This window comes from Artibeus jamaicensis, unplaced genomic scaffold (genome assembly GCF_021234435.1).
Source record: "Artibeus jamaicensis isolate MK-2021 breed Jamaican fruit bat unplaced genomic scaffold, CSHL_Jam_final contig_519, whole genome shotgun sequence".
Classification (NCBI taxonomy): Eukaryota; Metazoa; Chordata; class Mammalia; order Chiroptera; family Phyllostomidae; genus Artibeus; species Artibeus jamaicensis.
In genome coordinates, this window is record NW_026521871.1 from 24,956,966 (window position 1) to 24,984,622 (window position 27,657).

At 38.5% G+C, this 27,657-nt stretch overlaps 1 protein-coding gene across 3 annotated transcripts in view; it reads right to left on the bottom strand.

Moving 5' to 3' along the window:
- The window catches only part of ARMC8 (armadillo repeat containing 8), a 100,973-nt gene that overhangs the window by 15,695 nt on the left and 57,621 nt on the right, over positions 1-27,657 (bottom strand). For all 3 annotated transcript variants that reach the window (XM_037139435.2, XM_037139433.2, XM_037139434.2), the window contains 6 exons: positions 13,279-13,361; positions 12,893-12,974; positions 9,341-9,427; positions 6,533-6,625; positions 3,967-4,116; positions 2,688-2,783 (listed from right to left, as the gene is read on the bottom strand). In XM_037139435.2, coding sequence (XP_036995330.1) covers positions 2,688-2,783; positions 3,967-4,116; positions 6,533-6,625; positions 9,341-9,427; positions 12,893-12,974; positions 13,279-13,361 — 591 coding nt within the window. The remainder of the gene's footprint in view (positions 1-2,687; positions 2,784-3,966; positions 4,117-6,532; positions 6,626-9,340; positions 9,428-12,892; positions 12,975-13,278; positions 13,362-27,657) is intronic.

Here is a 27,657-nt window from a genome sequence, read left to right on the forward strand (position 1 = left end):
TTATAGTTTTACCTTTTATATTAGGTCTATGACTCATTTTGAGTTAATTTTTGTCTAAGGTATGAAATAGAGTTAAAAGTAATTTTTTGGCAACTGTTACCATGCCAAAAATTAAAAAAAAATTTTAATTGAATTTATTGGGGTGATGCTGGTTAATACTTATATAGGTTTCAGGTGTCCAGTTCTATCACACATCATCTGTACACTGAATTGTGTGTTCACCACCCAAAGTCAAGTCTCCTTTCATCACCATTTATTTCCCCTTTGCCCTCTTCTACCTGCCCCCACCCCCTACACCACCACTTGTTGAACAGACCATTTTCCTCCACTGGACTGCATTTGCATCTTTATTAATAAACTGGCCATTTCGGTGTGAGTCTATTTCTAGATTCTATTTGGTTCTATTCACGTACATGTGCTATCCTTTTGCTAACAGCACACTGTCATGATTGCATTACTTTTATCGTTAAGTCTTAAAAGCAGGTATTGTGAATCTTCCAACCTTGTTTTCTCCCCCCCCCCCAAACTGCTTTGGTTATTCTAGTTCCCTTGCCTTTCCAAGAGATTTTACGATCTATATCTAAAGAAAGAGGTTTCAGATATTTACACCTGTACTCATATTTACCAAAAGTCATGCTGGAATTTTGATTAGGACTGTATTGAGTCTGTAAACAACTTGGGGAAAACTGACATTTCAACATAATATATACCTCTTCATTTACTTAGGTCCTGGGTTGCTTTCATTATCAGTGTTTTGTAGTTTTCAACATATAGATCCTGCACCTATTTTCAGAGATTTCTACATATTTCATTTTTTTCTGAGCTCCTGCAAATGGTAGTTTTTAAAATTGCAATTTCCACTTGATCACTGCTACTATCTAAAAATGCAGTTCATTCTTCTATAATATCTTGTGGCGCTGCTTAACTCACTGATTAGCTCTAGCTTTTCTGATGAGTCCACAGCATTTTCCACATAGAAATTCATGTCTTTGGGAATAGTTTTCCTTCTTTCCAACCTGCGTGCCTTTTCTTTTCCCTTTTTCCTTGCCGTGCTTGGTAGGAATTCCTGCACCATGTTGAATCGGGTTGGTAAGAACTGTCTTGTCCCTGATCTGAAGGCAGTGGTCATTTCACAGTGTGTGCATATCAATTTATCACATTCTACATTTTAAAAACATGCAGCTAATTTTATATCAACACACCTTAATATAAAAGAAAACAAAATTTATCAGATGCTTTTGGGAGGAGTTAAACTTCCAGCTAACAACCAAACACTTTAAGCCTTCCATAGCTGCCTACTTTTAAACCATCACCAAAATCTGTAAGCGTATTATTTGTGTTCTGCCAAAACACATTACTGTTGATGTTGTTGGTCTTTTCTTTTGACCTCACCCAACTCTTGCCTAACCTTGCTTTTACTTTTCAAGTTAGTGGAACTCTATCTAGATGAGTGGTCTTTAATACACGATATTCACTCCTATGCTCTCCAGGTAGAAAATTTCTTTTGAACAATGTGTGTTAACCTCGTTGTTGTATTCCAGTAATAAATCTCAATCGACTTAATTTCAGTGATGCTTAAGAAATTGTACTTTTTCTGTGTTAAATTTTTGTTCACCAACAAACAGTTGTTATTGAATTTAAAGAGAAATCATCTAAAGTATCTGTCTTAAAACAACTTTGTCAAATATACCACCTTTTTTTGTCCCCAAATTCAATCTCAGCTCCTAAGTCCTACCACTCTGACTTTCTGGGTTGTTCTTTAAAGCCTGCTGAATGACTCTAACTCCAGAACTGTCGAACTTGGCAAGTTTCTTCCGTACATGTAAGTGAACAGCTCAATGAATTTTGAAAGTGAACACACCCACAGTCAACACCTATGCTAGATATTTGAACATTATCTCTACCTTAGGTCTTGTGTTAAAATTTTAAGTATGCAGGTGACTTTTAAAATTATAAAATATGTACTATGTTAAAATTATAATAAATTCCAGGAAATTCCAGAAAAGTATTTCCCAAATTGTCCTCTCACAAATACACAGCTTCTGTTTTTTATTTGGTTGTTTTTTTGCCTACCCTAAACCTAACCTACCAAAATTCAGTAAAAAGTAGGGGTAAGGGATACAAACGAAGAACAGAAACGTATAAGAATAAAGAAACAAAAACTTTTTTCAGCATAAGGGATTATTTTATCAGGGAGCTGCAGGAATTTGAGGTCGGAGCATGGTGGTAGAAAGGACTAGAAATGGTGAACCTAAAGAGAGGGTTCACTCTAGAATGATGGGAGGCGGCTGTCCCTGCGGAGACCGAGACAGTGTGTACAGCACATGACAGGGGGAGTGAAACTATACACTCTGGTCATGTTCTCTGTTTCAGAGGGAAGAGTTCTTAAAGAGAGTTTAACGGGTGGCAGAAAACCTTTCTTGGTATAATCAGAAGATATTCCTCAGCCCTGGCTGGTGTGTGGCTCAGTGGATTGAATGTGGGCCTGAGAACCAAAGGATTGCGGTTTGATTCCCAGTCAGGGCACATGCCTGGGTTGCAGGCCAGTTCCCAGGCAGGAGACACACGAGAGGCAACCATACATTGATGTTTCTCTCCCTCTCTTCTTCCCTTCCCCTCTAAAGATAAATAAATAATTTTTTTAAATCTTAAAAAAAAGATATTCCTCAAAAAAAGGGAACACGTACCTGTTCTTTGACTTCAATGTTATGTTCTCCTTCCAGAATAAGAGTGACGGCTTGCATAATCTGCTTTCCATGAGTACTCATTATTTTATCTATATGCTGCAAAACAATGGGAAATCCACAATTATCATCTGGGGAACAAAGGAACAAACCATAGGATATAACAGAAGGCTTCTAAATACACAACTACTTCAAAGAGAACAACACAGCATATAGAACCAGATACCAAAGAACAGGGTGTATTACATTTTAAAGCTATATTTCGCCTTCAACATTTTTTTTTTTGATGACTCGAAAATGAAGAGAGCATAGACTTGTCTTGAGAGAACATAGAATTATAATCACATGGGATCCTCAAGCCCAAACATATGAAAGATGAAAGAAAACAGGCATAAAAATGGGTGAAGGAGATGCGGGAAGCCAGAGACACGGACAGTATGGTATAGTTATACTTGCTATCTGGGGCATAAATGTACAAAGACGACTCAAGAAACAAGTGATATATAAATAATAATACATAATAACATATACAAATATTTTTATAGAAATTAGAAATTTAAGCTCATGAATACAGATACAGTTTTGTGGTTGTTAGAGGTAAGGGGTATGGCATGGGGTGGGGGAAATGAGTGAACTGTTTTTTTTCTTTTTAGTTTATATAATAAACTGAATAAAAGCAACAACAAATGAGGCACAGAGAAGGGACCATTCATGTTCTTTCATCTACATGAATGGCCACCGACTATGCTGCTCAGGGCCCATTAGGGAACAATGAGAGGGACCCCAGAGCAAGGCTCGGCTTCCCCTGCTCCTCCATATACCCACTGTTCTCCACAATGACATCTTCTGAGGTCAATCCAGTACATGTGGGCTGGGGTGTGTGTGTGTGTGTGGGGTTTGGGGATGTATGTCTACAGAATGCCACTGAGGGAGATTCTCTAAAGTGAAAGAATCAGAGGCCTCAGAGATAACTGATTAGGCCATAAGAAAACTCTCCATGGTCAGCAAACCAGGTAAGAATAAAGTAACGAATTAGGACAGGCTTGTACGCAGCAAGGAGGAAGGGGAAGGAGACAGGACAGGCAGTGCAGGAATGAAGGGTCAGGTGGCACTTTGGTGAAGCAGCTTCTAGCACATCTATGCAGGTGACAGGTCTAGACATCAAGTCCTTGCTTCTCTGGGAAGGAGTTTTTCGATCATACTTGGAGAGGAAAGGGAGGGCAATGTCTCACAATGGATATGTAGGGGAAGCTAATCTGGAAACCTCAGTGATTTTACTTACAGGCCGAGTAGAGAGGAGATTTCTAAGAAGTCCCAGTGTTTTCATCAGCACATTCAAATCTGAATCTGATAACAACCGGAATAGCTGTTCAGTACTCAAGCTTCGTAAAATATCTGCTTTTATTTTTTGTTCAGCCTGAAATGCCATATTCTGAAAGGGTTAAAGAAATTTCAAGAATCATGTTTACATTTGCTTTATTAAATTATATAGTAACACTGATTATTTTCAAGGTACTAATAGAATCTGCAAAAACCCCTTAAGTATAAGTCACATTATTTTTCTGATTCCTGTTAATTATCTATAATTGTATCTGTCAAGGGAAAAACAACGGTCACTTCAGTATTTACTCCTTTATTAGGAATATGACTGCTTCCTGACACTGACATTGGAGTGTCTTAAGATTTCTCAAATAAATTGAAAATCCATGACTAGGATACTCTCCAAGAGTATCCATAGTTGCCTGCTGTGTACTTTAATAACAAAATGACCATTAACAACTATGTATATACTGTGCCGTGCATTTTGAGGATGACTTAAAATTAAGGTTTATTATGGAAGAAAATAAGCAGTGGGTCTTGTTAAACTCCACTGGCATGAAACCTGTTGTGTTCACAATCCTATGCTGGGTGTTGACACGGCTGGGCCATGTCACGCAGGAGGCAGGGGCTGTATCCAAGCAACCCACCAGCAAACCCAGATGGCCAGTAGCTATTTTCTCTTTTCTGGATACATTATGGACTATCTCAGCTTCACCTGAAGTTATAATTCCATGTCTGAAGGAAAAAAAGTGGTATATTCCAAATAAGTTGTAAATCAACTTTGGGTACAAAAATCTCTTGTAAACTAGAGACTTATTATAGTACGTGGGTACTGCCCTCCAGGAACTTATTTTTAACTAAAGAGTTAAGATGTATGAAAGATCAAGATACCTAATGATGCAAGGTGGCATGGAAGAGCAAGAACAGTACTGAGCAAGATGTCAACAGACCAGGCCAAAGATGATTCCAAGGTTCTACAGTAAGTGGAGAGAGAACACGTTGGCTGGTAATATGGAGATTGATGAGAATGAGAATAGTCAATGTGGATTTGGGGAATAGGATGATAAATTCAATTTTTAATACTAAAACCGTACACGTCAGAGAGTCCTCAAATGTAGTCTCATGGATTAAGTGATAGAACTGGGAACAGGGAGTCATGTCTGGCTACGTATGTTCCACAGTAACCTCATCTGTTAGTGGAAGTTGAAACCGTGAGAGTGGATGAAGTGCCTGAAACCAAAGTGTAAAGGGAATTGGAAACCGGGAACTGAAATTCTGAGAATGTCCCCTGAGAAAACTGTTAAAGAGGAAGCTAGGTAGAAAAGAAATTAACTCCTAGGAAGGAGTTTCAACAAGAAAAAGTGCTAAAAGCTGGTGCAAGGTTAAGGAGAGAAATAAGTGTGAAGCTACTGGATTCAGTACTTTCTTAGATGATTTTTTTCCATCCCAAAGTTCATGTGGAAAGACAGTGGACATAACCTGGAACGGGGAGAACAGTATGGGCCTGGGACAGGTTCGAGCCCATTTTCAACACTGACTGGCTCTGAGGCCTTGGGCAACTCACTCACCCTCCCTATGTCCCAGTGTCCTTGCTGTAAGGTGGATACATACCAGCGTAACTTAGTGTAAGAAGAAGAGATAAGTATAAAACACCTGCCTAGTGTCTGGTACATGGCAGTTAAACTGTAATTACTATAAATGTGTTTTTAAAAAATCTAGATAGGATTTCAACAAATTTTACTTTATTAATCTTAAGGATAAATGGTTCTTTGGCTTCATAGTTATAAATTTTAAAAATTTATATTATAAATCATTTCCTAGAAACAGTTTATACACAAATTTTATTACCATGGACAGGTTATTCAATCACTCTGTGCCTTAGTTTACTTACCTGTAAAATATACACACTCCCTAGCTTATTTAATAAAGTTGCTATAAAAAGCAAAGGAGACACATACAAAATAGCCATGGGGGTGTGAAGTACAGCACAGATATACAGTCAATAATATTGTAATAACTATGTACGGTGCCAGGTGGGTACTTAAAATATCAGGGGTGGGAGTGGGATCACTATGTAAAGTATATGATTATCTAACCACTATTCTACATACCTGAAACTAATACAAAATAATATTAAATGTAAACTGTAATTTAAAAATAAAATTTTAAAAAACAAAGGAGACACAAAAGTGCTTTGTAAAGTAGGTAGCCCTATACATACATCAGTATGTTCATGATAAGGAAAATTTGTTTTCCAAAATTAGGTATGTCAAGTTAAAACATCTGTCCACTTTCCTTAATAATAAGTAGGACAACAGAGACACACAGTGGCCTAGTAAGTTGCTTATATTTGAATCTGAAAGCTGAATATGGAGTCTTCTAGGTCCTAGGTCATTAGAAAGCTGGACTAAAATAGCAAGATTAAGAAAAACATCCAGATGTTTCAAATAATACATTCTTTAGTTTTACCTTTGAAAAAGCTCTATTCTCTTTGTAAATGATGACATACATAAAAGAGTGAAACATACCATAAGAGCCCAAATTCCATTCACTCGTAAAGCAGGATTTTCACTTTGGGTTAATCCACAAAGTAGCTCTACAGCTCCTGATTCTAAAATTGGCTGCCATTGGAAAGGGAAAAAACAAACACAAAAACACAACAACACAGCTTAATTCAGGTTTGCAAACTAAATGTGCACACACAGTGGCACTCTGCTTATGATTTTGTTCCCACTCTTACCCAAATCCAAGCAACTTTCACAGAGCAGGGAGTGAGGTGGCCATAAAAATCACCTTGAGAGGGGCAAAAACGCTTATTCTCTCTCAAATCTAAAAATACAAATAATCCCGCTTTTCTGGGAGTCCTGAAAGACGCAGGACATAGCCTAATCACCTGTCCATTCTACACACACTCTTTACGATTCCATGATCCAGTTCCACACCCTCCTTCTCAGCATCTTCTGAGAGCCCGTGCTCCTGCTTTGTGTAGGCATGTTAACCCGCTAGGTCGAGAGCTGTTTACAAGCTGGGACTATGAAGCAACTGGCTGATTTAGAATGGAACTTAATATAACCCATCTTCCTTCCAAATTGTCAATCTTCCTCCAAACAGAATTCGACTTTTAGAGCTACTTGCAAGACTACTTCTCAATAATACAAGCAGAACAGTCTTACACTTAACAGTCATACCACGTTTTACACCTAAAATAGCATGCTTTAGCCCAATCACTTAATTTATGACACTTAGCTGAAAATGAGTTTTGTTAATTTTGTAAAAGTTCAAATCCTAGAAGACTGATTCACATCACCAATGAACGCTTAAAAGGCTTAAAATGCTTAAAAGGCCATTTGTCAAGAGGATTCTAGAAAATGTCTTAAACAATTGAGACTTATATACCAAGAAACAGGGCAGTGCGTTTCATGATGACATTTTCAAAGGATACACATTCCTCTACTTGTACAAATTGTGTTATAATTTTCTTTTTATTTTCAGCTAAGGTCAAACTTACAAAGTAGAAAGACTGATACATGGAACTTACATAAATTCTTTTCCCAGATTAACCAATTTTTAATATTTTTCCATATCATTTTGCTTATTCATTATCTCTTTCATTCTATACACCTATATTTGCATTTTTGCTTTTTCAAATGTTTTATTGTTTATACTATTACAGTTGTCCCACTTTTTCCTCCTTCACCTCTCCTCCCCCCACTTCCATAATCAGTCCCCTCCTGGTTGTCCATGTCCATCCATGGGTCCTTCATACATGTTCTCTGACTAATCCCTTCACCTGCTTTCGGTCAGTCCCCACCTCCCCTTCCCTTCTTACAGCTGTCAGTATATTTGCCTTTTTCATCTTTTCTGAACCACCTGAAAGTAGAGTGAATACATCATGCCTTTACCCTTACTACTTCAAAGTGTATTTCCTAAGAACAAGAATCTTCTCCTTACCAAATTCAGAGAAGTTAACATTAAAACAGTACTTTTATTGAATCTACAGTCAATATTCCAATTTAGTCACCTGGCCCAATAATGCTGTTATAGCACTTCCTTACCTTCCAGTTCAAAATCCAGTTTATTATTTATTTATTGAAATATAACTGACAAAATATTATATTCGTTTCAGGTGTAAAACATTCCTCAATATAAGTATGTATTGCAAAATGATCATCAGAGTAGGTCTAGTTAAAATTCATTTTTACACATAGCTACAATTTTGTCCCTTGTGATAAGAACTTTCAAGATCTACTGCCTTAACAACTTTCAAATATACAATACAGTACTGCTAACTATAAGCCAGCTACTTTTAATATGAAAAACCCATTGTATTAATGATCCTATGCCTGCCTTCATCTACCTTACTTTGTAACTAGACCCTCACTATTCTGAAGGTGGATCTGAGGCTTCATGATAGCTATGCAGGATGACCAACGGTGTCACACTGGCTGCGCCTGACTGTCATCAGACCAAGATCCCCACCAACAGGGCAGAGAAGAACTGATGGAAGTGCTGGCATCCTATCTCGCCTTTGTCTCCTTCAGAATAATGATCAGTCTCTCCCCTTTTGTTCCAAGATTATTACTGCTTGTTGAACGGCTGTCTCTGAACTGCCACCCATTACTAATGCCTTCCCGATTACCAGTCAGAAGTCTGTAGGTATTATAATGCAGAAAAGAAGTCCAACAAAAATGGGACTGCTCGGTGCACAATAAGGACAATGTCTAAACCTCATCACGACTGGGCACACCAGAGACACTTCCGCACGACAAAATTAACTCTGTAGGGTTTCCTCCTTCCTTTATTACAGTTGATTTAAATTTTCCCTGTTAGAATAATACACGCTCAAATAACTTACAAAATGGACAAAATAAGGGAAAATATCTCATTTAATCCTTGTCTAAACAACTACCATTAATACTAAACATTAAAAAGATTATTTTCTGATGCCAGCAGTTATCTCCTTGAAATTACTTATAATCTTGGTTTACAAATTGAGTCTTAATTTACTCTTTAGTAAATGTAATTTGAAAATAGTCTATTATTTTTGTAATTAATTTCTTGCATTTGCAGTTGCAGGCAGTTTAGTTACTGTAAACTGTAATATTTTAAAAATAATCTGAATATGCCAGGCAGAATAAAAGGCATAACAGAAAATAATAACCATATTTAAAAATGATTTATTTTGCTGCCCTCCTCCTTGTAGCATCAAACAACTCAGAAGTAGGTTTCTAAAACCAAAGTTCAAATTCCAATGTCAACTACTGTGAAGATTATTTGACTAAGGTTTGTCTTGGTAGGACCGAGCAAGGTCTAGGAAGAGAAAAATCAATACTAACCTCTTTGCTTGGAGAAAATTCAAGAAGAAGATTACATAGCATGGACGATGCTACGACTAGGATTTCATCTGGTGCATTTTGTAAAACCTAGGAAATTTAAAAAAAAGGGGATGCTATTAATGGTTTGGAGACATGGAGGTGAGATCTTAGGAATAAATGAGGAAGAAAAGCCCAATTTATCTCTCACCCTGATTTCCCATATTAGAGAGCTGGTTAGGAAAGACCCACGTGACACCGTGTGAGCCTTTACCTAGTGCTGGAGTTATGACCCTCACATCCATCTTGCTGGAGAAGCCACAGCTCCACCACCAGGGTGGGGTTGTTGCACAGAAAAGCAGACAGACACAAGACAGGCAGCGGTGCCCTATGTAAATAGTCTGAAAACTATGGCACTGGTTTAGGGAAAGTTAGCTCATTCTACTGTAACGAATCAGGCCAATTATGAAACCACAAAATTGTCCTAGGGCCCAGCACTTTCTGAAGTGTCCCTAGAAAGACTTATTTGACCAGGAGCACGGGTGGAACAAGCTGCTGCACAGACAGGGTATGTGGGGAGCTGGTCCTGGAGACTGGAATCACTTAGTCTGGTTCCAACTCTTACCCCGCACTTCTGAGATGTGTGCACGTGAGTACATTTCCTAACTCTCTGCGCTTTTGAGTTGAATTAAACACCACTTCCTTGATAGAACTATCAGGATAAAATGTGACAGAGTGAATAACAAGAGATGCATCATGGCACAAAAGATAAGAACACAGGCTACCGGAATGCCAATTTCAGTTCGGCCACTGAATAGGTATATGAACTCTTTGGCTGTCAAATGGGGATAATAATTGTATCTACTTCATAAGGTTGTTGTGAGAATTAATAAATGAAAAGATTTTTAGAACGTTTTCATTCACAGTACCTACTACATAAGTAAGGTTTTTAGAAAGGTAATGTGTTGCCATAGTTTGTGCTGTCACCAAGCACAATACCAGGCATGTGGCAGGCATCAAGTAAAGTAAATGCCACAGACTCACACTGAACTGAGAAGACAACACAGCATGATGACAAATGTTGGTCACCTTGAGCTTTAATCAGAACCCATTCTTTCTAGATTCTAAGACAGAGGGCTTCATACAGTATCACTTACATGCAATAACCATTCCACCTAAATCCTTTGCATTTGGGACCAGATCTGGATAAGGCTTGTGATCCCAAACCAGTCCTAGGAGCTCTAGCTATGCAAATTGGAAATGGAGAATCACAAAAAACATTTAGAGTTAAACATATCATCTGCTTCTTTAAATATGTATTTGGCTACTTCAGCTAAATCAAATCTGAATTTCTAAAGTTAAGAAAAAGCAAGAATTACAAAACAGAAGCAGTTTTCCTAAGATACTGTTTTAACTTGCCTGTGAATTGTTAGCTAGTTGATAAAGATCAAATCTTATGCATTATGCTGATCTCTGTGTGTGCCACCACCCTCTCTAAGACCCTGGTCACCGTCCCTTGCCTTTCCATGACCTTCCTACATCTCTCCAGCACACCCCGTAGCCGTGCTGTAAGGCCATCTCCTTCCAGAAGCCTCCATGGAGCCCTCCCAGGCAGAAGGCATTCTATCCTCCAAGCAACCACTACCACTGTCTGTGGCCTCTCTTAAGAGCCTTATTACTGTCCACACTGCTCAAATTCTGTGTGGCCATGCCAGTCTCATTTTCTATTAACAAATTTAAGCTTCTAAAGGAATAATCTATATACCTATGGCCTAATTTATCCTGGCCGATATCAACCAAATGTCACAGTACAAAATGGGTGTGAGAATTTCTGTAAAATAAGAGCAGTAATCATTTCCAAAATCACACTACTTAGAATCACTGGTTTAAATATGTGAGTACATAAGAGGCTTTAAAAAGCTGCTTTGCTTGATATGATTCACTTTTTAAAGTATTTATTACTTTATAGAAATTAATGTGCTTTTATCAAGTTTTATTTTCAAATTAGGTAACACCAAATGATAAACTAAAACAAGATAGTCTATGAAATTCTTAAAAGCATTTGCTCCGTGTAGGATAAGATAGAACCTGTGAAACTCAGAAGCTGACATCTAACTTTGACCAAATCGAGTTTCACAAAATATTGACAAAAAATGATCACAGGTACAAATTTTAATTGAAATCAAATGGCTACTCTCCTGTGGTTTGCTAACCAAGACATAAAACATGGAAATGAAAAAGGGTAAAAATCAATAGACATGCAGTCTCTGAAGTAAGAGGAACCAAAATATCAAAAATAAATTACTGACCTACTTCCCAGCTTCTAATGCTATCCATACTTTAAATGTACAACAGAGCAGCAGTTTGATAGTAAATACACCCACATGTACCCAAGTGCACAAAAGCCCTCCAGATTGCTCACCAAACCTTTCGCAGGTAAAAGGGGTGAGAAACCACACATTACTCACTTCTGATTCACATGAGAGAGGGGTACTGAGCTGAGCTATTAGGGAGGAAAACAGGGAATACTTAAAAAATTTTGAATGGACAGAATCAATAAACCAAGATTAAGCTGCTATGAAAAAGGTGTAATCTAAGGTAAAGTGGCAACAGGAAAATCACCCGACTGAAGACAGCACCGTCCGACTCTTCGCCGGTGCTCACACCCCGACCCTGCACTGCAGCCCCGGAGGCCCCATATGCTTTCTGCACAAACCCTAATGTAACATTTCTGCTCATGCTGCTCCTCTCTTTCCACAGTCTTGCTGCCCGAAGCCTCCTGTTTCTACCACACTGATGCTTCCGACTGCAACCTGATGCTTTAAGCTGAAGGCAACCTGATGCTTTAAGCTGAAGGCAAGAGCTCTACAGTAAAAAAGCTGTGGTAGCTTTACTGTGCCCTGAGGCTTTCTTAGCAGGTACTAAAAAAAAACAAAACAAAAAACATAAACAAAAAATTCTGTTGATTGAATGCAAGGTGTTTGGTCACTTAAAGATAAAAGAATGGGCCAGAGGCCAAGTTGACCCATGGTTCTGTAATGTATCAGGAATAATACTATTTAGCAACTTGATATATATTCTGAGTCTCAATTCAGATTTGACATGAACAACCTCCCCCTGCACCAAGAAAAGACCTAAAACCAAAAGAAGTTATTTTGAAGTAGAGAAGCAGGAGGCAACAGCTGTGTTAAAAAATATCAAGGGAGTTCCAAAGACTAAGAACAGATTATATCTGTAAATGGCTGATTCGCCTCCTTTTATAACTAAAAATTACAAAGATGACTGGATATAAGTCCAAAGTGTAATACTAAACACACAGGGAGATCAGATAAAATAACTAAAGTTTTATTTAGTAAAAGAAAACCAGGCAGGCACGTCCCTGTCACACATGAGATGCTGACCTCAGAAACGCATTCTGCAGGTCTAGAACCTGAGACTTGGGGAAATGGAAGTAACTGTTTGACACGGTCTGCACAAAAATCACGTGTACTCCTAGACCACGGAACGCCATCAGCCGGCTACCTCGACAAGGCTCCGTGGGAATGGGTGCCGCGTGCGGACCCTTTCTTTCCTTACCTTCATCAAGGGTTTCCACACGGCGTGGTCCTGGAAACTGGTTCGAAGCTGCTGCACAGATCTAGATAAACTGTGCAAACATCTACAAAGAATAATCAAAATTAGCCTCACAGGAAGCTGAAACTCATACTTTTCAAACACACTGCTTGGCATTTCACAATTACTAACATCCACTTCAAGTATATCCAGACATTACTAATTCTACTACATCAGAAATCTTCATGGGCTTTTTAGACTAGCTTCTGTTTAAAATGTCACACACTGAATTCACCTGAGTAGACTTTCGAGTAACGCCTGGATTCTGTGCTGACTTGGTGAAGGTCCAGAAAGGAAACAGGTTAAACACATGGCAGGGGATTTTTATTCAGACCATTTAAAGCTCATACCTGACAGCAGCTAACCGCACCTTGACACTAGACTCAGACAAGCCAGTCACAATTCGGTCCATCATATTTTCAGTCTCAATGATCTGGAGAAAAAGGTTAATGCTGCATAAATAACAACACAAAGATGACAAATTTCACTGCTTGTAAATGCAAGTAAGATACGTCATTAGAAGTTTAATGGTGTTTTGAGCAAGAGTTTTTACCTCTGGAACCATCATTTTGCGGTGGGGGCAGGAATCTCAGAAAGGCTGGGCTACCCCTAAGGACCTACCAGGCTGAATGAATGACAGGTATAAGGGGCAGATTCTTTGATTATTTAAAAAAAAACACTTGAAACAACAATTACATGGCATAAACAGTGCAGAGATGTTGCATAAACAGTCTTGAGAAAGAGGGAAAGACATAACTGAACTACTTACTGGCTCCTGCCAGCCTGAGATTCTAGGAAGATCAGAGTCCACACTCAGCCTTTATGAAATGAAATCTGTGGATTTCTGACAGAGTCACTCTCTGGCTACTTTCTTACCAAGCAAATGGAACCTAAGTTAAATATTTAGAAAAGTAATCCTTGCCATTTTTCACTATAGCACTAAGCCCTGCTACATGCAATCACAAAGCTTTTTTGAACATTTAAAAACAAGGTAGCCTACAATTTTCCTTCAATAAACAATGTGTACATACAAAATAAATAGTGTGGTGAAGAAATTAAGTTTTTAACTTGTGTGGTCCTAGGGAAAGGCAACATATTAAAAATGCTCGTACAATCAATACAAATATTAACAAGACTTAGTATTTGTTGAGTACTTCTTTGTGCCAGGTGTGGTGTGAATGAGTACATTATCTGATTTGTCCTTTTTTTGGGGCATAATCATGATTCTTCCCACCAGCATATTAAGAAACCGAGGACTTAGGTAATACAAGGATTGCCTGGAATCACAGAGCTGAGACTGGGACCCAGGCAGCTGACTCCAGCTGAAGTCTGGCAGCTGAATCCTTATGCTTAGCCATGCTTATAATATGGTCCTGGTTAGAGGAGTCCTGTGCTCACCAGGTAGTTCCTGATATGGACAACACATTAGTGGGAGTCACTGCTCCCATGGGAAGATCACCTGGGAGCTTTAAAAAACAAACCCCAGGCCAATTAAATCAGAGTCTCCGGGATGGGGAGGTCCAGGGACCTATATGATTTTTTTTTTAAAAGCTCAGGTAGAGTCCAGGATGCCACCAAGATTGAGGATCACTGACCTATTCTAAAATGAAAGGAGTTAGAAGGCTGACCTCAGAGTAGGAGGGTGGGAAATCTGAGGATGTTCAAACCAAATGGGAAGAGAAAAAAAGGAGCTGAAATTAAGGTGATGGGGAGAACACAAACTACTAAGTTCAGGGAACCACACTGTAGCCATAGGGTAGTAATGGTAATTTTTATACAGTGATTTGCAGATTTGTAAGTGGCTAAAGAAAACATACTATCTTGATCTATTCTCACCCAAGACCAAACTTAACCCCATCCTCACCTTTCCGCACATCTGCCCCTTATTCCCATTGTCCCTTCTAGCCCCCCTAAACTCCTCCCTTTCTCACTGCCTACTTTTTTTGACCCTCATATAGCTTTCTCCCTGACCTGGATTTCTCGCTCAGATACTCCACTTAATATAAACACCTTCCTTTCACTATCCTCCCACCAATCATTCCTGTTTCACATCCCAAACTGCTGACAGATGCTACAGTAGAAAATCACCAAACCCAGCCGCCTGGTCTCTCAGTGCATGCCGCCCCGTCTCGGCGGGACCCTCCCTCTGCTCCCCAAGCCTTGCACTCACCTGCAGGAGACTCCCACATGCCCTAGGATGTTTAATTCCTATCTCAAATTCTTCCTACCCCTTTCACGCCCGCAGACTTCTGCATCTACCTCATTTTTGCAGGCACACAGCTTTCTGTTTGGGACACAGTTGTCTAAACATTCTTCTCATTAAAATGACTCCATACTTTTCGTCTTCATTCTTGTTACACTGAAGCTGGGTGCTTCAAATACTTCAAGCTCAAAGCCCTTGCACCTTGATCCAGAAATTACTTCCCCACACCTCTCTTGCATCTTTACTCTGCCCCACCCCTCTGGGTCCTTTCCCTTGGCCTGTGCCACCGCTCACTTTCGCCCCTATTTAAAAGACATACATGGCCCAACATTAAACTCTTAGAGTCCTCTTTCCCATACCTTCCTTAAATGGGTGTTTCAAGGTTCCCTTCATCTCTCACTCTACACATATAACAATGTGACTTCAACATTAGCTTGATATGGACAGTCCTCTGCATTTTAATCTGCAGTTCTGTCCCAGAGTTCTTCCCTGACCTCTGGCTCCATATTTCCAACTGCTTGCTAAACACGATCTGGATGTTTGATGCTCTCTATGTCCCATGTTGAGTTTACCTTCTCTCTCTAACCCTGCACTGTGCCTGCGTGTCTGTTTCTCTCTCTGCTGATGTGTTCATTTCCCCAGTCATCCAAGTGCTAAAATGATGTTAACTCTGATTCCATCTCTTCCAGAATGCCCAGTCAAGTGACTTCGTACTGTACCATCTGTTTATTCCATCACCATTCTCACTCCAATAAACCAGTTAGGACCTGTTACTATTTCCTTGGGGTAACAGTAAAGACTGGTTGGCTGACAGCTTACTTCAGTCAAGCATTAGTCACTGTTCTGGAAACTGTCAAGGCCAAATCAGGACCTTCAGCATGGAAAGGACACTAACCTGGGACAAAAGTCGCAGACACTGGGTAGCACATACTGAAGCCTGAATGCTCCTTCCTAATGGCTTGAGAAATTATTTGTACTTAGGAATGAGAAGTGATAACTTGGGAGAGAGTTGGCTGTACTGCATGTAACTGTATTATCAGAGAATGAAATGGGGATGGGCACACATGGTTCCTCTCCAGGGGGCTCCGGGACTTAGGACATAAGCAAGATTAGAAAGAAGCTTTTGAATAACGTTTACTGGCCACATTCAACCAAAGACGTGAATCTGCCAAGGAAGAGGGGAGGTGCAGCAATCACGTAGGCATGTAAGATGTGCTCTATAAGCTTCAGCAACTCACTGTAGCTCCCGGGGTCTTCAGTAAAATGGAAGGATACAGCCATGATCATTTTACCTCCAATCCTCTGCAATCAGTAGGCAAATGAAAATGACAGTCTGAGCCAAACTATAATGCTTTTCAGAAAGAGCATGGGAAGAAAGGTATTAAAAGAGATGAGATAATGCAGGTCTAGTCAGGGGCTCAAAACCAGAGAGGCAAGGAAGGGCAAACAGGGCACAGCCCCCACCTGCATGCCCACTTATTTATTCAGTGAATATCTGAGCCCCTGCTGACCGCGAGGCATGGTTTCGAAACGTGAAGACACAGTGGGTGAGGGAGAGAGCTGTGCTCCCACCAGACTTCCAGTATTGGAGAGGTGCATGCAATCACCTGTTAATGAGTGCTGCCGCACTCCCTGCTCCGTCAGCGAGAGCACTGTAGGAACACCACGTGCCGTGGGGCTCACAGCTGACAGAGTGAAGTAAGTATCTAGAAACATCTGCTCTCAAGAATGGGAGTTTTACTAGCATTTGGTAAAAGGCCACTAATGGCCTCACTAAAGGCTATTCCAGCTCAGGACAGAGGAGGGCGGAGAACTACATTAGTAACCAATCACGGTAATGTGACAGCGGAGCTCTCAAACTTTCTTGGGGTGTGGTGGCTGACACTCTGAGGAAGTACAGCTGTAATGTGGCTGGTAACCCTCCCCTGAATTAGGCTGTAAAACAGGAGAATTATATGGAGGTCTGCTTTCTTCAGGCACTAGGTCACCCTTCTTAGGTCACAGTCTCATCAAAATGTCTACAGCAGGAGGCCTGGACTTGTAACCCTGCTGGGGTTGCAGAAAGCACACTCCTTGGGTGTCTGGTCCACTTCCATATCAAAATCAAAATACCAGCCTAGGAGCAAAAGAATAAATATATGAAAAATCAGAATGTGAACCTAGGGTTCCAATCCACATAGATCTCCTGAGAGGCCACGTGAATGAGCAACATGACCTAACAGTGGTTTTATATGCTTGAGGACATTGAGACCATCTCAGCAGGGATAAAAGGAGCATTGTGAAATATATACACTGACCAAAATGAGGATAAAAATGTGATTACAAGACAGGGAAAAGTTTGGAACTGAATCCAGAGACAACTTTCAGGTCAGCCAGGAGGTGCTGGCAGTGGCTGCCATCCCAGCTCTTTGACTCAAGTGAAGGACTAACAGAGCCCCAGATGGTTTTTCAAATCTGGGGTTGGAAAGCAGAGAGCAATATAACACGATCTCCATAGTGCCTTTCAATGACCCTGATACTGTGCTGCACAGCCTTGGTAATGACAGAGAGCCAAGTCCTAGTGCCTGCAAAGGATCTTAGGTCCTTCTAGGATGTACGAGCAATGCCAAATGGAGCCAGAAGTTGTTCTGCCTCATTCGAGGTTCTTGGAGACTTCTCAGCCACAGCCCAACACATATGCCCCACGGCACAGCTTGCTGGCTGGCTCTGCTTTGAGAGAAATGGAGACCCTCTATCACACAGACGGTGACAGACTGAACCCTAACAGTGGAGGAGGACATCGCTTTCTCTGCTTTTCCAGGGACCTGGGCTATAAATTTACAGAATTAAATCACATTAAAAACAAAAGCAACTTCCTAAACTGAGCCAGTTTTAGGTTAATGGACCAGATGTTTGTCCATCTCTGCTGGTGTCTGTAGTCTTCGTGACTACACACTTTTGCTATGCTTTTTGTCTCTGACAGTGCAGTTTGTCTCTGACATTGCAGCTTTTGCACGGGCAGATGAGGATCTTTTGGGACAGAAACAAAGACCACTGTCATTGGGACAGGAGATCCCTGTGGTCTGTGGGAGAGAAGTGAAGTCAGCCTAGAGGGTGATGGAGAAAACACAAAACTTAAGATAATCTGAATGCAGAGAGATCCATTGCATACATAGGATATTAACAAGATGGCTTTGGCTTATGAGGGAATTCCCCAACATGCCATGAGCTCTGGTGGACCCACAACTTGTTTGTGACCAAATCAGTCACTATCTTTTCCTTGGAGCATGTGAAGAATTAAGACAGTCAGAGATGATGTCTTTGAAAAAAATAAACAAAAACTATTCTTCCAGTATGATCCACAATAAAGCATTTTTCAGGTACTAGAAACTTCAGCTTGGACTTTGAACCAAGTCCAGAAGAGGATGTGAAAACTGAAACCAGATTCTTGGTGGTGCCACCAAACTTCTCAGAAAATTGAAAGTGGGTTGACACAGAGGTAAGGGAACTGGACAGCAAAGCTGGCATTCTGTTAGTATCAACTATTTATGCTAATGTATACAATGGCCAGGCAAATACAATTTAATTCCAAATGGGCTTTTGTGAAAAGTGCTCAGAAACAGGGTAACAGTTAGGTAGAAGATAACAATTCAGAAGAGGGGGAAAGAATGAAGACTTAAAATCAAACTGTGTATGTTAGAACAGGCAGCCATGTAACATCTAGGAGAATGAGGTATTGAATTCGGAAAGTCTAGTTAAAGCAACAGGGACTAAGCAGCCAAGAAGGATGCAGCACAAGGAGGTCAGGGAGAAAGACTAGGTCTGGAGAGAAAAAAGGATCTACAATAGAGACTGAACCTGTAGGGGTAGGTAGCAATGCTTCAGTCTCATTAGTGCCAATGCAGACGAGTCCAGGGCACACTGAATCTTCCCTCTGAGGGCCCACTTATTTAAGGTGCAGCCCCTCATCTCAACTTTTTCAAGAAAATAAGCCCTATGAACACAGTTCTGATGTCAATGCAATCAAGAGACTGGTTTTGGAAACAGGGTAGAGATGAGGAGGAAGAAGAGGAATAACGGGGTAACATGTCAGACATAAGAGCAAGATAAGCATGTACACCCAACTTATCTGGTAGACTGAGTAGATATCGGTAGGGGTCTGCAAAGGATCCATTCCTAAAAATGGAAAACCAAACTTCTCCTAGGTTTCAGGAAGCGACCAGAGTGATTCTGCCACAAAGTAATTAACTAAAGGACATGATGCTGTGCGTATCATGGAAACGCTTGGCCACCTAAATTATAATTCCTATTATAATGGGAAATGGGAAGGACATTTCCCATTTAGCAAAATGAAGCAAAACCACCACCAACAACACTCCAATAGCACATGGCCTTCCAAGCATCAAGCAAGGGCAGCTGCAGAGCTTGCTTTTAAACAGGTTCAACTGGTTTCTCAGTTTTCCTGCACGGTATTGATGGCAGCAGATGTAACTATCTGAAAGAACTAAACACACTTATGGCTGTTATTTTGGCTGAATAATGTTAAAATCTGAAGGAGTCTTAGAAATAAACTCATCCAACTTCTTGCATTATTCAAGGAAGTCTCTGAAGTCCAGAAAGATTAAGTTGCTGGTCCAGGTTCTCTTAAGCACACTGGGAGAGCTGGGGCTCCATTGTCTTACTTCCCATGTGAGATCCTTTCTACTCACTATGCTGTAAGACAGATTTTTGCTTGGCCTTAGTAACTAAATTGAGATTTGACTTTTAATACTGGGAAAGAAGAGAACTTAAAAATTCTAGGCCAATCAAGATTGGTTACCATAAGAAGCCAAGAGAGGTTATCTTTAATAAACTGAACTGACAAAAAGAAAAAGATACTTATAACAGGACCTCCAAGAGAGGAAGTGACAAATTCTGCCTGGGTTATGGGTACAAATGCCAAGAGTCAGAGAGGATGCAAGCCAATGATAAAAAGATTAGCCAAGAAAACACTGTGAAGAAACCAAGAGAGTAAGATCCACTCACTTTTCTATTTAAATCCCTGATGATATGCATTCTAGAATCAGGATCTAGTTTCAACAGATACTACTAAATGGAACTAATATTCTACTATTCACAGGCCACAGACCACACCTGTTCTAAATGAGAACTGCAGACTTCCCAACCACAGCTTACTCTGTATCTTCGTTAATACTCCAATGTAAGATTTTTTGACATTTTCTTTATTTATTTTTTAAATAAAGGACAGTTTTTCCAAAGGCTTTTCCCCCTCTAAAAGATACACAGCTTCTCTTGAAACAGACAGGTTACATTGTAGAGTTTAAGCAAACGTTTTACGAAGTATTTCTTCCCCTTTTCTCATTCTTCCATTGCTATTTACATCCACATTCATACCAAATTTCTCTAACTCCACAATCTTGGGAGGCAAGAGGTAGGAGAAATAGTGTCTCTCTTTTTAGCCAGAGAACTAGAAGACAAAACCTCCTAAGTGTTATCTGCAGGGCCTCCTTTGGTCCTTTCTCTTGAAGGCACTGAACTAAATTAACATGAGGTTTCTCCTGGGCCTGACGGGGCCTGGGAGCAGTGTTACACGTCACTTTAGAGTGAAGAACGAGGAGGGGGTGCTTATGGTGGGACTATTCTTAAACTTCCACGTTTTTCTTGTGTTTAAGCCTTGTTAGGTGGTATTTTGCAATTTCTACATCAGGATCTGTTCAACTCAATAGATGGGAAACTTTCATTTAATGTTAACTGTGTAGAAGAGCATTCCAAGTTCTAAACTTTTCTACATTTGGGGGAAAAAATGGGGGCTCTCTTGGCCTGACTTTTCCTTCCCCCAAAACCAAAAATATGAACACACTGTGTCAGAAATACTTATAATGTCTAAAACAGATCAATACTTCCTCTATAAAAATATTTCTCTACATATACAAGTTCAATTTTTAAAAAAAGACTACTTATTTTTAGACAGAGGGGAAAGGTGGGAGAGAGAAAGAAACACCAATTTGTGGTTGCCTCTAGCACACCCTCTACTGGGGATCTGGCCTGCGACTCAGGCATGTGCTCTGACTGGGAATTGAGCCAGAGATCCTTTCTTTGGTTGAAAGGCTGGCACTCAATCCACTGAAGCACACCATCCAGGGCAAAAGTTCAATAATTAATTTAGTGGCAGAACAGAACCTAAACAGTCACTGAATTATCCTTTCATTTTAGCACAGAAATAAAAACATTGTAAATTACTACTCCAATGGGAGAACTAGAAACTTCCCCTCTATCTCTGACTGCTTTCCACGGATGGGAACAATGCGCTGAGCAAGAGCTGTGCGACACAAAGGCCCTGCTCAGTCCCTGCTCCTCTACCCTGCCAGTAGGCTGGCTGAATTTTAACATCCAGACATACACGATTTACTCAATAAATACAAACTACTGTGTGCTAAATACTGCTTCCATGGAGCTTAACTCCTAGTTATGAATGTTACACAGTTTGACAAGGAAAGGGTAACAACTATCAAAAGAAGTTCCAAGTTTTTTAAAATGTTGCCTCATGTTTAAATCTATTGCATACAGAAGCTGTCTACAAAGTAAAATGCTGAAATAGCACCTCCATGACATCATTTACTCTGGAAGCCTCCTTCCTTTATAAAATATCAATTTACGATGTAATCACATTTAGGCAGATCCCTTAGAAAAATGTTTTCAATTGACACAGAAGTAGCACAAATTTTGTGGTCAAAACTTCTGAAACAATTTTCATGTTTTGGAAGAAGAAATCAAGAATGCTTTCAAATGAACTTCTTTATAGGGATGGACTCTTTCAGATTCGTTTATATAGACTATTTTAATTATAGTCGCATCTTAATCATACCTAGGTCTAACAGTCATGGCAAAACTGGCTTTTAGTGCAGACAAGACATTTTATACACACGAGGCCTTGGAATTACTACATAGCAATTTAATGTCTCCTCTCTTAGCTACTTTAAATTGTAAGCTCCTACAAGGTACACACCAGTCTTCTGCTTTATTATTGGGCACATAGAAGGTATATCATAAATGCCAGATGAATAAACAGATGTACTTAAAGCATCTCATTACCCACTTTGTACCAAAAAGTATGTGAGATGAATGATGTATTTTTTCTGGTTCTGATGCTTTGTAACCAGATAACAAAATAACCAACCTGTACTTAATACTTTAAAATAAGAACAGGAATTGTAATCAAATGGTTTATGCAACTAGAAGATCACAATAGTGTAACACTCAATGTTATGTCTCCATTTAACGAAACTCTGAAATTAATATTCATTACTTATTTTATAAATACCTCTGTTATGTATCTAGCATTATCACTCCCCAGGTTTGCTTCTTTCAGCTTGCAGAAGACCAAGGGTCTCAATACTGTGGGCAATGGCCAAACGTGGTCCTGCCACGGTTAACGCGTTAAAAATACTTACCAGCATGAACGAATGCTGCAGAGCTCACTTAGAATTCCTTGGTAGACTGGCTTTAAGACGATAACTAACAATTTTACCAAAGATTAAGTCAATGGATTCTGAATTTTGAATGAATTTGTTGTTATTCAGTAACAGAGCCAAGTCCTGAAGGGGTGCTACTTCTGTGGTACCGTCGAAAACCTTCAAAATGTTCAAGGTGTTTGTGTCAACTTGCAGGCTAAGGCTCAGAAATAATTCCTTGCATCTGCCTGATTTCACGGCAGAAACAAAATGCAAAATTTTGACACTGTGCTTTTTAAATGACCACTTAGAATTACTGAACTTTGCAAATATTAAAAAATATAAAGTCATGGTATAATTGTACTGTTGCGTAAAAGTGTAATTAGTAATAAAATCAAGGTATAACAAATGATTACAATGTTCAAAGTGAAATGCTTATTAGCAAGTTTCTGAGATGGCAGAAAACATTTTAAAAAATGGAACTAAATTTTAAAATATACCAGTACTTTAAAATCTTGTAACTTAAAAAATAGAGAAGAATTTACATTTGTTTAAAATTTGAACATACATATTTAAGAGTTTCATATAAATAATAACTCTTTGAAGAAATAGTATTTATGGCAACCAAAAGTCAGATGATCAATACTTGGATGATCAAAGTTAGAATTTGGCTTCCATATTTTCATAACACAGCTATTACCTATGAATTGAACACATCATTGATTTACACTGTGTATTCTATTTAACTTCCAACCACTCCTCCTCCAAGTTTTATGTGGTGCTTTGAAGGACATGCTATAAGCACACAGAACATTTTGAAAACTAAAATTTTAAATATATTCTAAATTTTAAGAGTAAGAAGATGTCTTGTCATTAATAAGAGATAAGCGAAAGAGCGAGCCTCCATACTTCTGAAATACAAATATTCTTTTTACTATAAAGAATAAATAACAGTACTGGAAATTTATAACATAAACTCACTGTATTCATTGCAAACCATTTTTATTTATGCCCCAATGTTATTCAGTTTTTCTAACAGACTTTAAAATATATATTTATTTTTAATTTTCTAATGGAGTCATTTAAGATATTCTAAAAAATGCTTCCATTTACTAAGTACTAACAGGCACCATGCTAAGTATTTTAAATACACTGTATCGTCATCTTCACAGTGACCTTGCAGATATAACTTCTGCAGATAGAAGACAAATTCTCATTCTTGTTTTTTTTTCCCTTTTATTTTTCTCTGCCTATACTTATTTTTAAAAACTGTTCAGTTTAAAAGAAAAAAAATATCCATCCTTGGCTACCTTCTTGATATGTCATATAAAACCAGCATGACTGGATGATCCCCTCAAGGAACAAAACTTAAATTTTTATGTTTTCAATTCTTGAAAATATAAAATAAATGGCAGTTAGAAAACATTAAAACTGACAAAAATATTAAATGATAAATTATTGGTTCAAAGATAACCCCACTGATATCACTGTGTCCATTTTAACTGTTTCCAAATAATCCCTTCAGCCCTGACCAAATTTTTACTGGCCGTTCTTTACTCTTCTCTGACTTACAGGTTTTATTATAAATGTGGCATTTTTAGGCTGTGTCTTACTGCTCTGCATCTCACCGCAATACTTCCTCTCCTCCCATCAGATAATGTTTACACAATGTAGGCACTTCAATCAATCTATGTAGAATTGAATTAAATTACAGACCTTAAAAACCTGACATTCATTAATTGGGAAGATAATTATTTTATACAGACGTATTTTACAGAACAGGTTGATTCCTGAGTCAGGCTAATTTCTACAAACCAAATCATACTTTTATCCCTAGAAAACAAATGGGCCCAGATTCACACTTGTGAATAATATACATTATTTTAAAATGACACATTTAGAAAGGAAAAAAAACCTAAGAAATTATTAAAATTATTTCAAAATTAAACAAGTATCATACCATAAAAAATATTCTCTTTTATCTATATCAAATAAGAAGACGACATGTTCTTGGGATTTTCTGCCTCTTGAAAAAATGGGAATTTCCTGCATTTTCATTATGCTAAGTATAGTGAAACCCCTTGCCTATATGATCAGACTTTATTTCTATTTTTAATTTTCTCCCTTTACATATCCATAGAACTGCTAGTAAAATGATAAAAGTTCTTAATGTAAGGAAGCCCATATACAATCAATCGACAGGTGTTTAATAATGTAATTGAGTGCCGACTATGTATCTGGCAGTGTTGCAGATGCTGAGAATACAGTGATGAACAAAACATAAAAACCCCTGCCCTCACGGAGCTTACACCCTACTCCCTCAAAAGGGATCTCCAGCTAGAATATTAAGTACTCAAAATCTAAGAGGAAAGCTTCCTGAAAGGCTCCATTAGTCAGATACCTCAAAGGAGCAAAGGCTACACTAAGTACTATATTTAAGATTTGTAATGTATATTATTTTTTATCAAAGATAAAAATAACATCCTGTTATGTTTATTCATTTCCTTGAATTTTAATTTATATTTACTATTTCTAATGTCCCTCAAATTATACTTTCTAAGAAATTCCACTAGTTTCTTAAAGAGGGTAGAGAGACAAGCGTTTAAAATTTCCAGCCTCTTTTATGATTGACAGGTACCAACCAAGTGATGCTCTTCAGAGGAACAATTTTCTCTCATAAGAGACTCAGCTTCACAATTACAGGACTGTTTGCCACCGCTGCCTCTGCATGACTTAACCACTGACTGGGGTTTAAACTGAAATGCCAGTACTTGAAATAATTTGTTAGGTACCTCAACTTCTTTTTCACTGTCCTATTAATTGAACTTATGCTTCCCAGTCAGCATTAATATGTGGTAAAAACTATTCAAAACTAGGCTTTCCCCACAGCAGAGATCACAGTGAATTTTTACCTTGCATTGCTGGCAGTATAGTTACTGCTAATGTGCTCTGGACCCTTCTTCCACTGAGCTCGCCATTCCTGCCTCCACCCTTGCTTACCTTAACCAAAATTCTTGATATTCTAACCTGAATATGGCCAGGCCACATCTATTGTCAAGCTCAGTGGTCCACCTTTTCTTGGGCTTCTGCCTCTTCATGGCACAGCCAATGGTAATGTTTTCTATTCTCACCTGCAGAACTCTTCACCCTCCTTCACTCTGACAGGACATCACAGGAAGTGAGGAAATCTGTAACTACGCCACAGAGCGATAAAGGATGTAACGCTAGAAATTGGAATGCCAACTTTGCTCTGCACAGGACACACAGAGATCCAGGCATATTGAAGGAAATGTCACTCTGTATGATTTCTGCATTTTCATTTCTATATTTATTCAACAAATACTTACTGGGTGCTTATTAGGTTTCAGGAATTATTCTATACTTGGTATCTTTTAACGGGAATACACTAACACTGCTCCAGAGCAGGACTGTTATCTCTGACCTGTAGGTCATATCTCAGTCTTCAGTTTAATTTTGTCTGGCCCAGAAAGAAGATGTTGAGAAATGAAATCACAGCGGGCCTTTAGAGGTCTTTAGAAGCAGTAAGATAGAGACATAATTCTACAAAGAGGGAAGGCCTGTATCTTCTCCTTTACAGCTGTGTCCAGTTCTCATTGTCTCTACCTCTTGCTTAGCTTTAGTTTTTTCTTCTTCTTCATTCTGCCTCATTTCCTGAACTGATCATAATAGGGCAATGGAATATATGTTACTTTCTGTATTTACTGAATTACAGTTCCATTTTCAGTTAAAAGGCAGATCAACTGAACATTTCATATTTTTATCCTGCAATGAAGTATTTTTGTAGCTTTTTTGGTTTTTGTGGGTGGGGGCGGTGGGTGGGTCTACAGCCCTTGAAATCTCTTTCAGAGATTCTCCATTCATTAACTCAGTGAACTGAAATTCTATCTTGATAAGCATAAAAATTGTAGTAAAACATAAAATAATACACACTGTACTTCAAAATAAAATAAATATAATCAAAGTTAATAAGGTTTAAGTATAAAAGGTAAAGGTAAATAAAAATCTATCCAAATAATTATGTTAACAAAAAATTAAATAGAAATAAAGGCATTCAAAGGAAAAGTTATCATCATTTTTTATGCATTGAAAATAAGGATTCTCCACTCCTAAGAACATTTTCATGTAGACTTTATCGCAAAATTATTTATATTTCCCATTTTACAATTTCTCTTCAGTAAATGTTATGAATTATAAATTATTCAAACACTTAATTTTCCAGAAATTAAATATCTTCCTAAAAACTGTATATAATCCCCATTATATAAAAATATTACAGTATCTTTTCTTCATCACACAAAAATTATAATAATTATAACTTATTCTTTATTTGTCATCTTTCTACAGAAATTATCCAGGATTTAGACTTACCAGGAAATTATACACATTATAAATACAACTTTTAATAGACTACTAATCATCAGACTATTGTGTTGTATTTCTAGAACATGATATCACAGATTAAGTCATTAATTCCAAAACAACAGTTTATTAACAAAAAAGTACAAAGAAGTACAATGGACATCCTATTCTCCCCAGCCCCCCATTATGGTCCATCTATCTATCTCCCTTTCAGTCCATGGCATGACCTTCTTGAGCTAGGGAATGGGTAAAACACTTCTAACGAGCCCTAATAACCATCCCAAAACAAATCATTATGTATGTTATACAGTCCATGTCAATTTTTAGAAATGTTTTATATGAGTTACCATAAAAGCCTCTTCCTTTGCAATATACCATATACCTACACTGAATGAAACATATCCGAACCAACATCCAGAAATCATGTTTGTCAGACACAGGGAATACCATATGACTAGTATGTTTGCCTTTAAGTAACAGTTTACAGATGAAAGCTTAGAGGTGTCAAGAAAAATTTTCATAGATATTTACTAGAGAACACTTCAAGTCAAAAATATCTTGTTAACTGAACTAAACTGAGGTACATGGAAAATATTCAGCATAGCTGTTTTTTGCACTAATTTTAAATGAAAGCTATTCGTATATCTAATCTTACTGCTTATTTCAATTTTCTTCAAGAATGGGTCCTTTTCAATTTATTTCATTAAACCTATGGT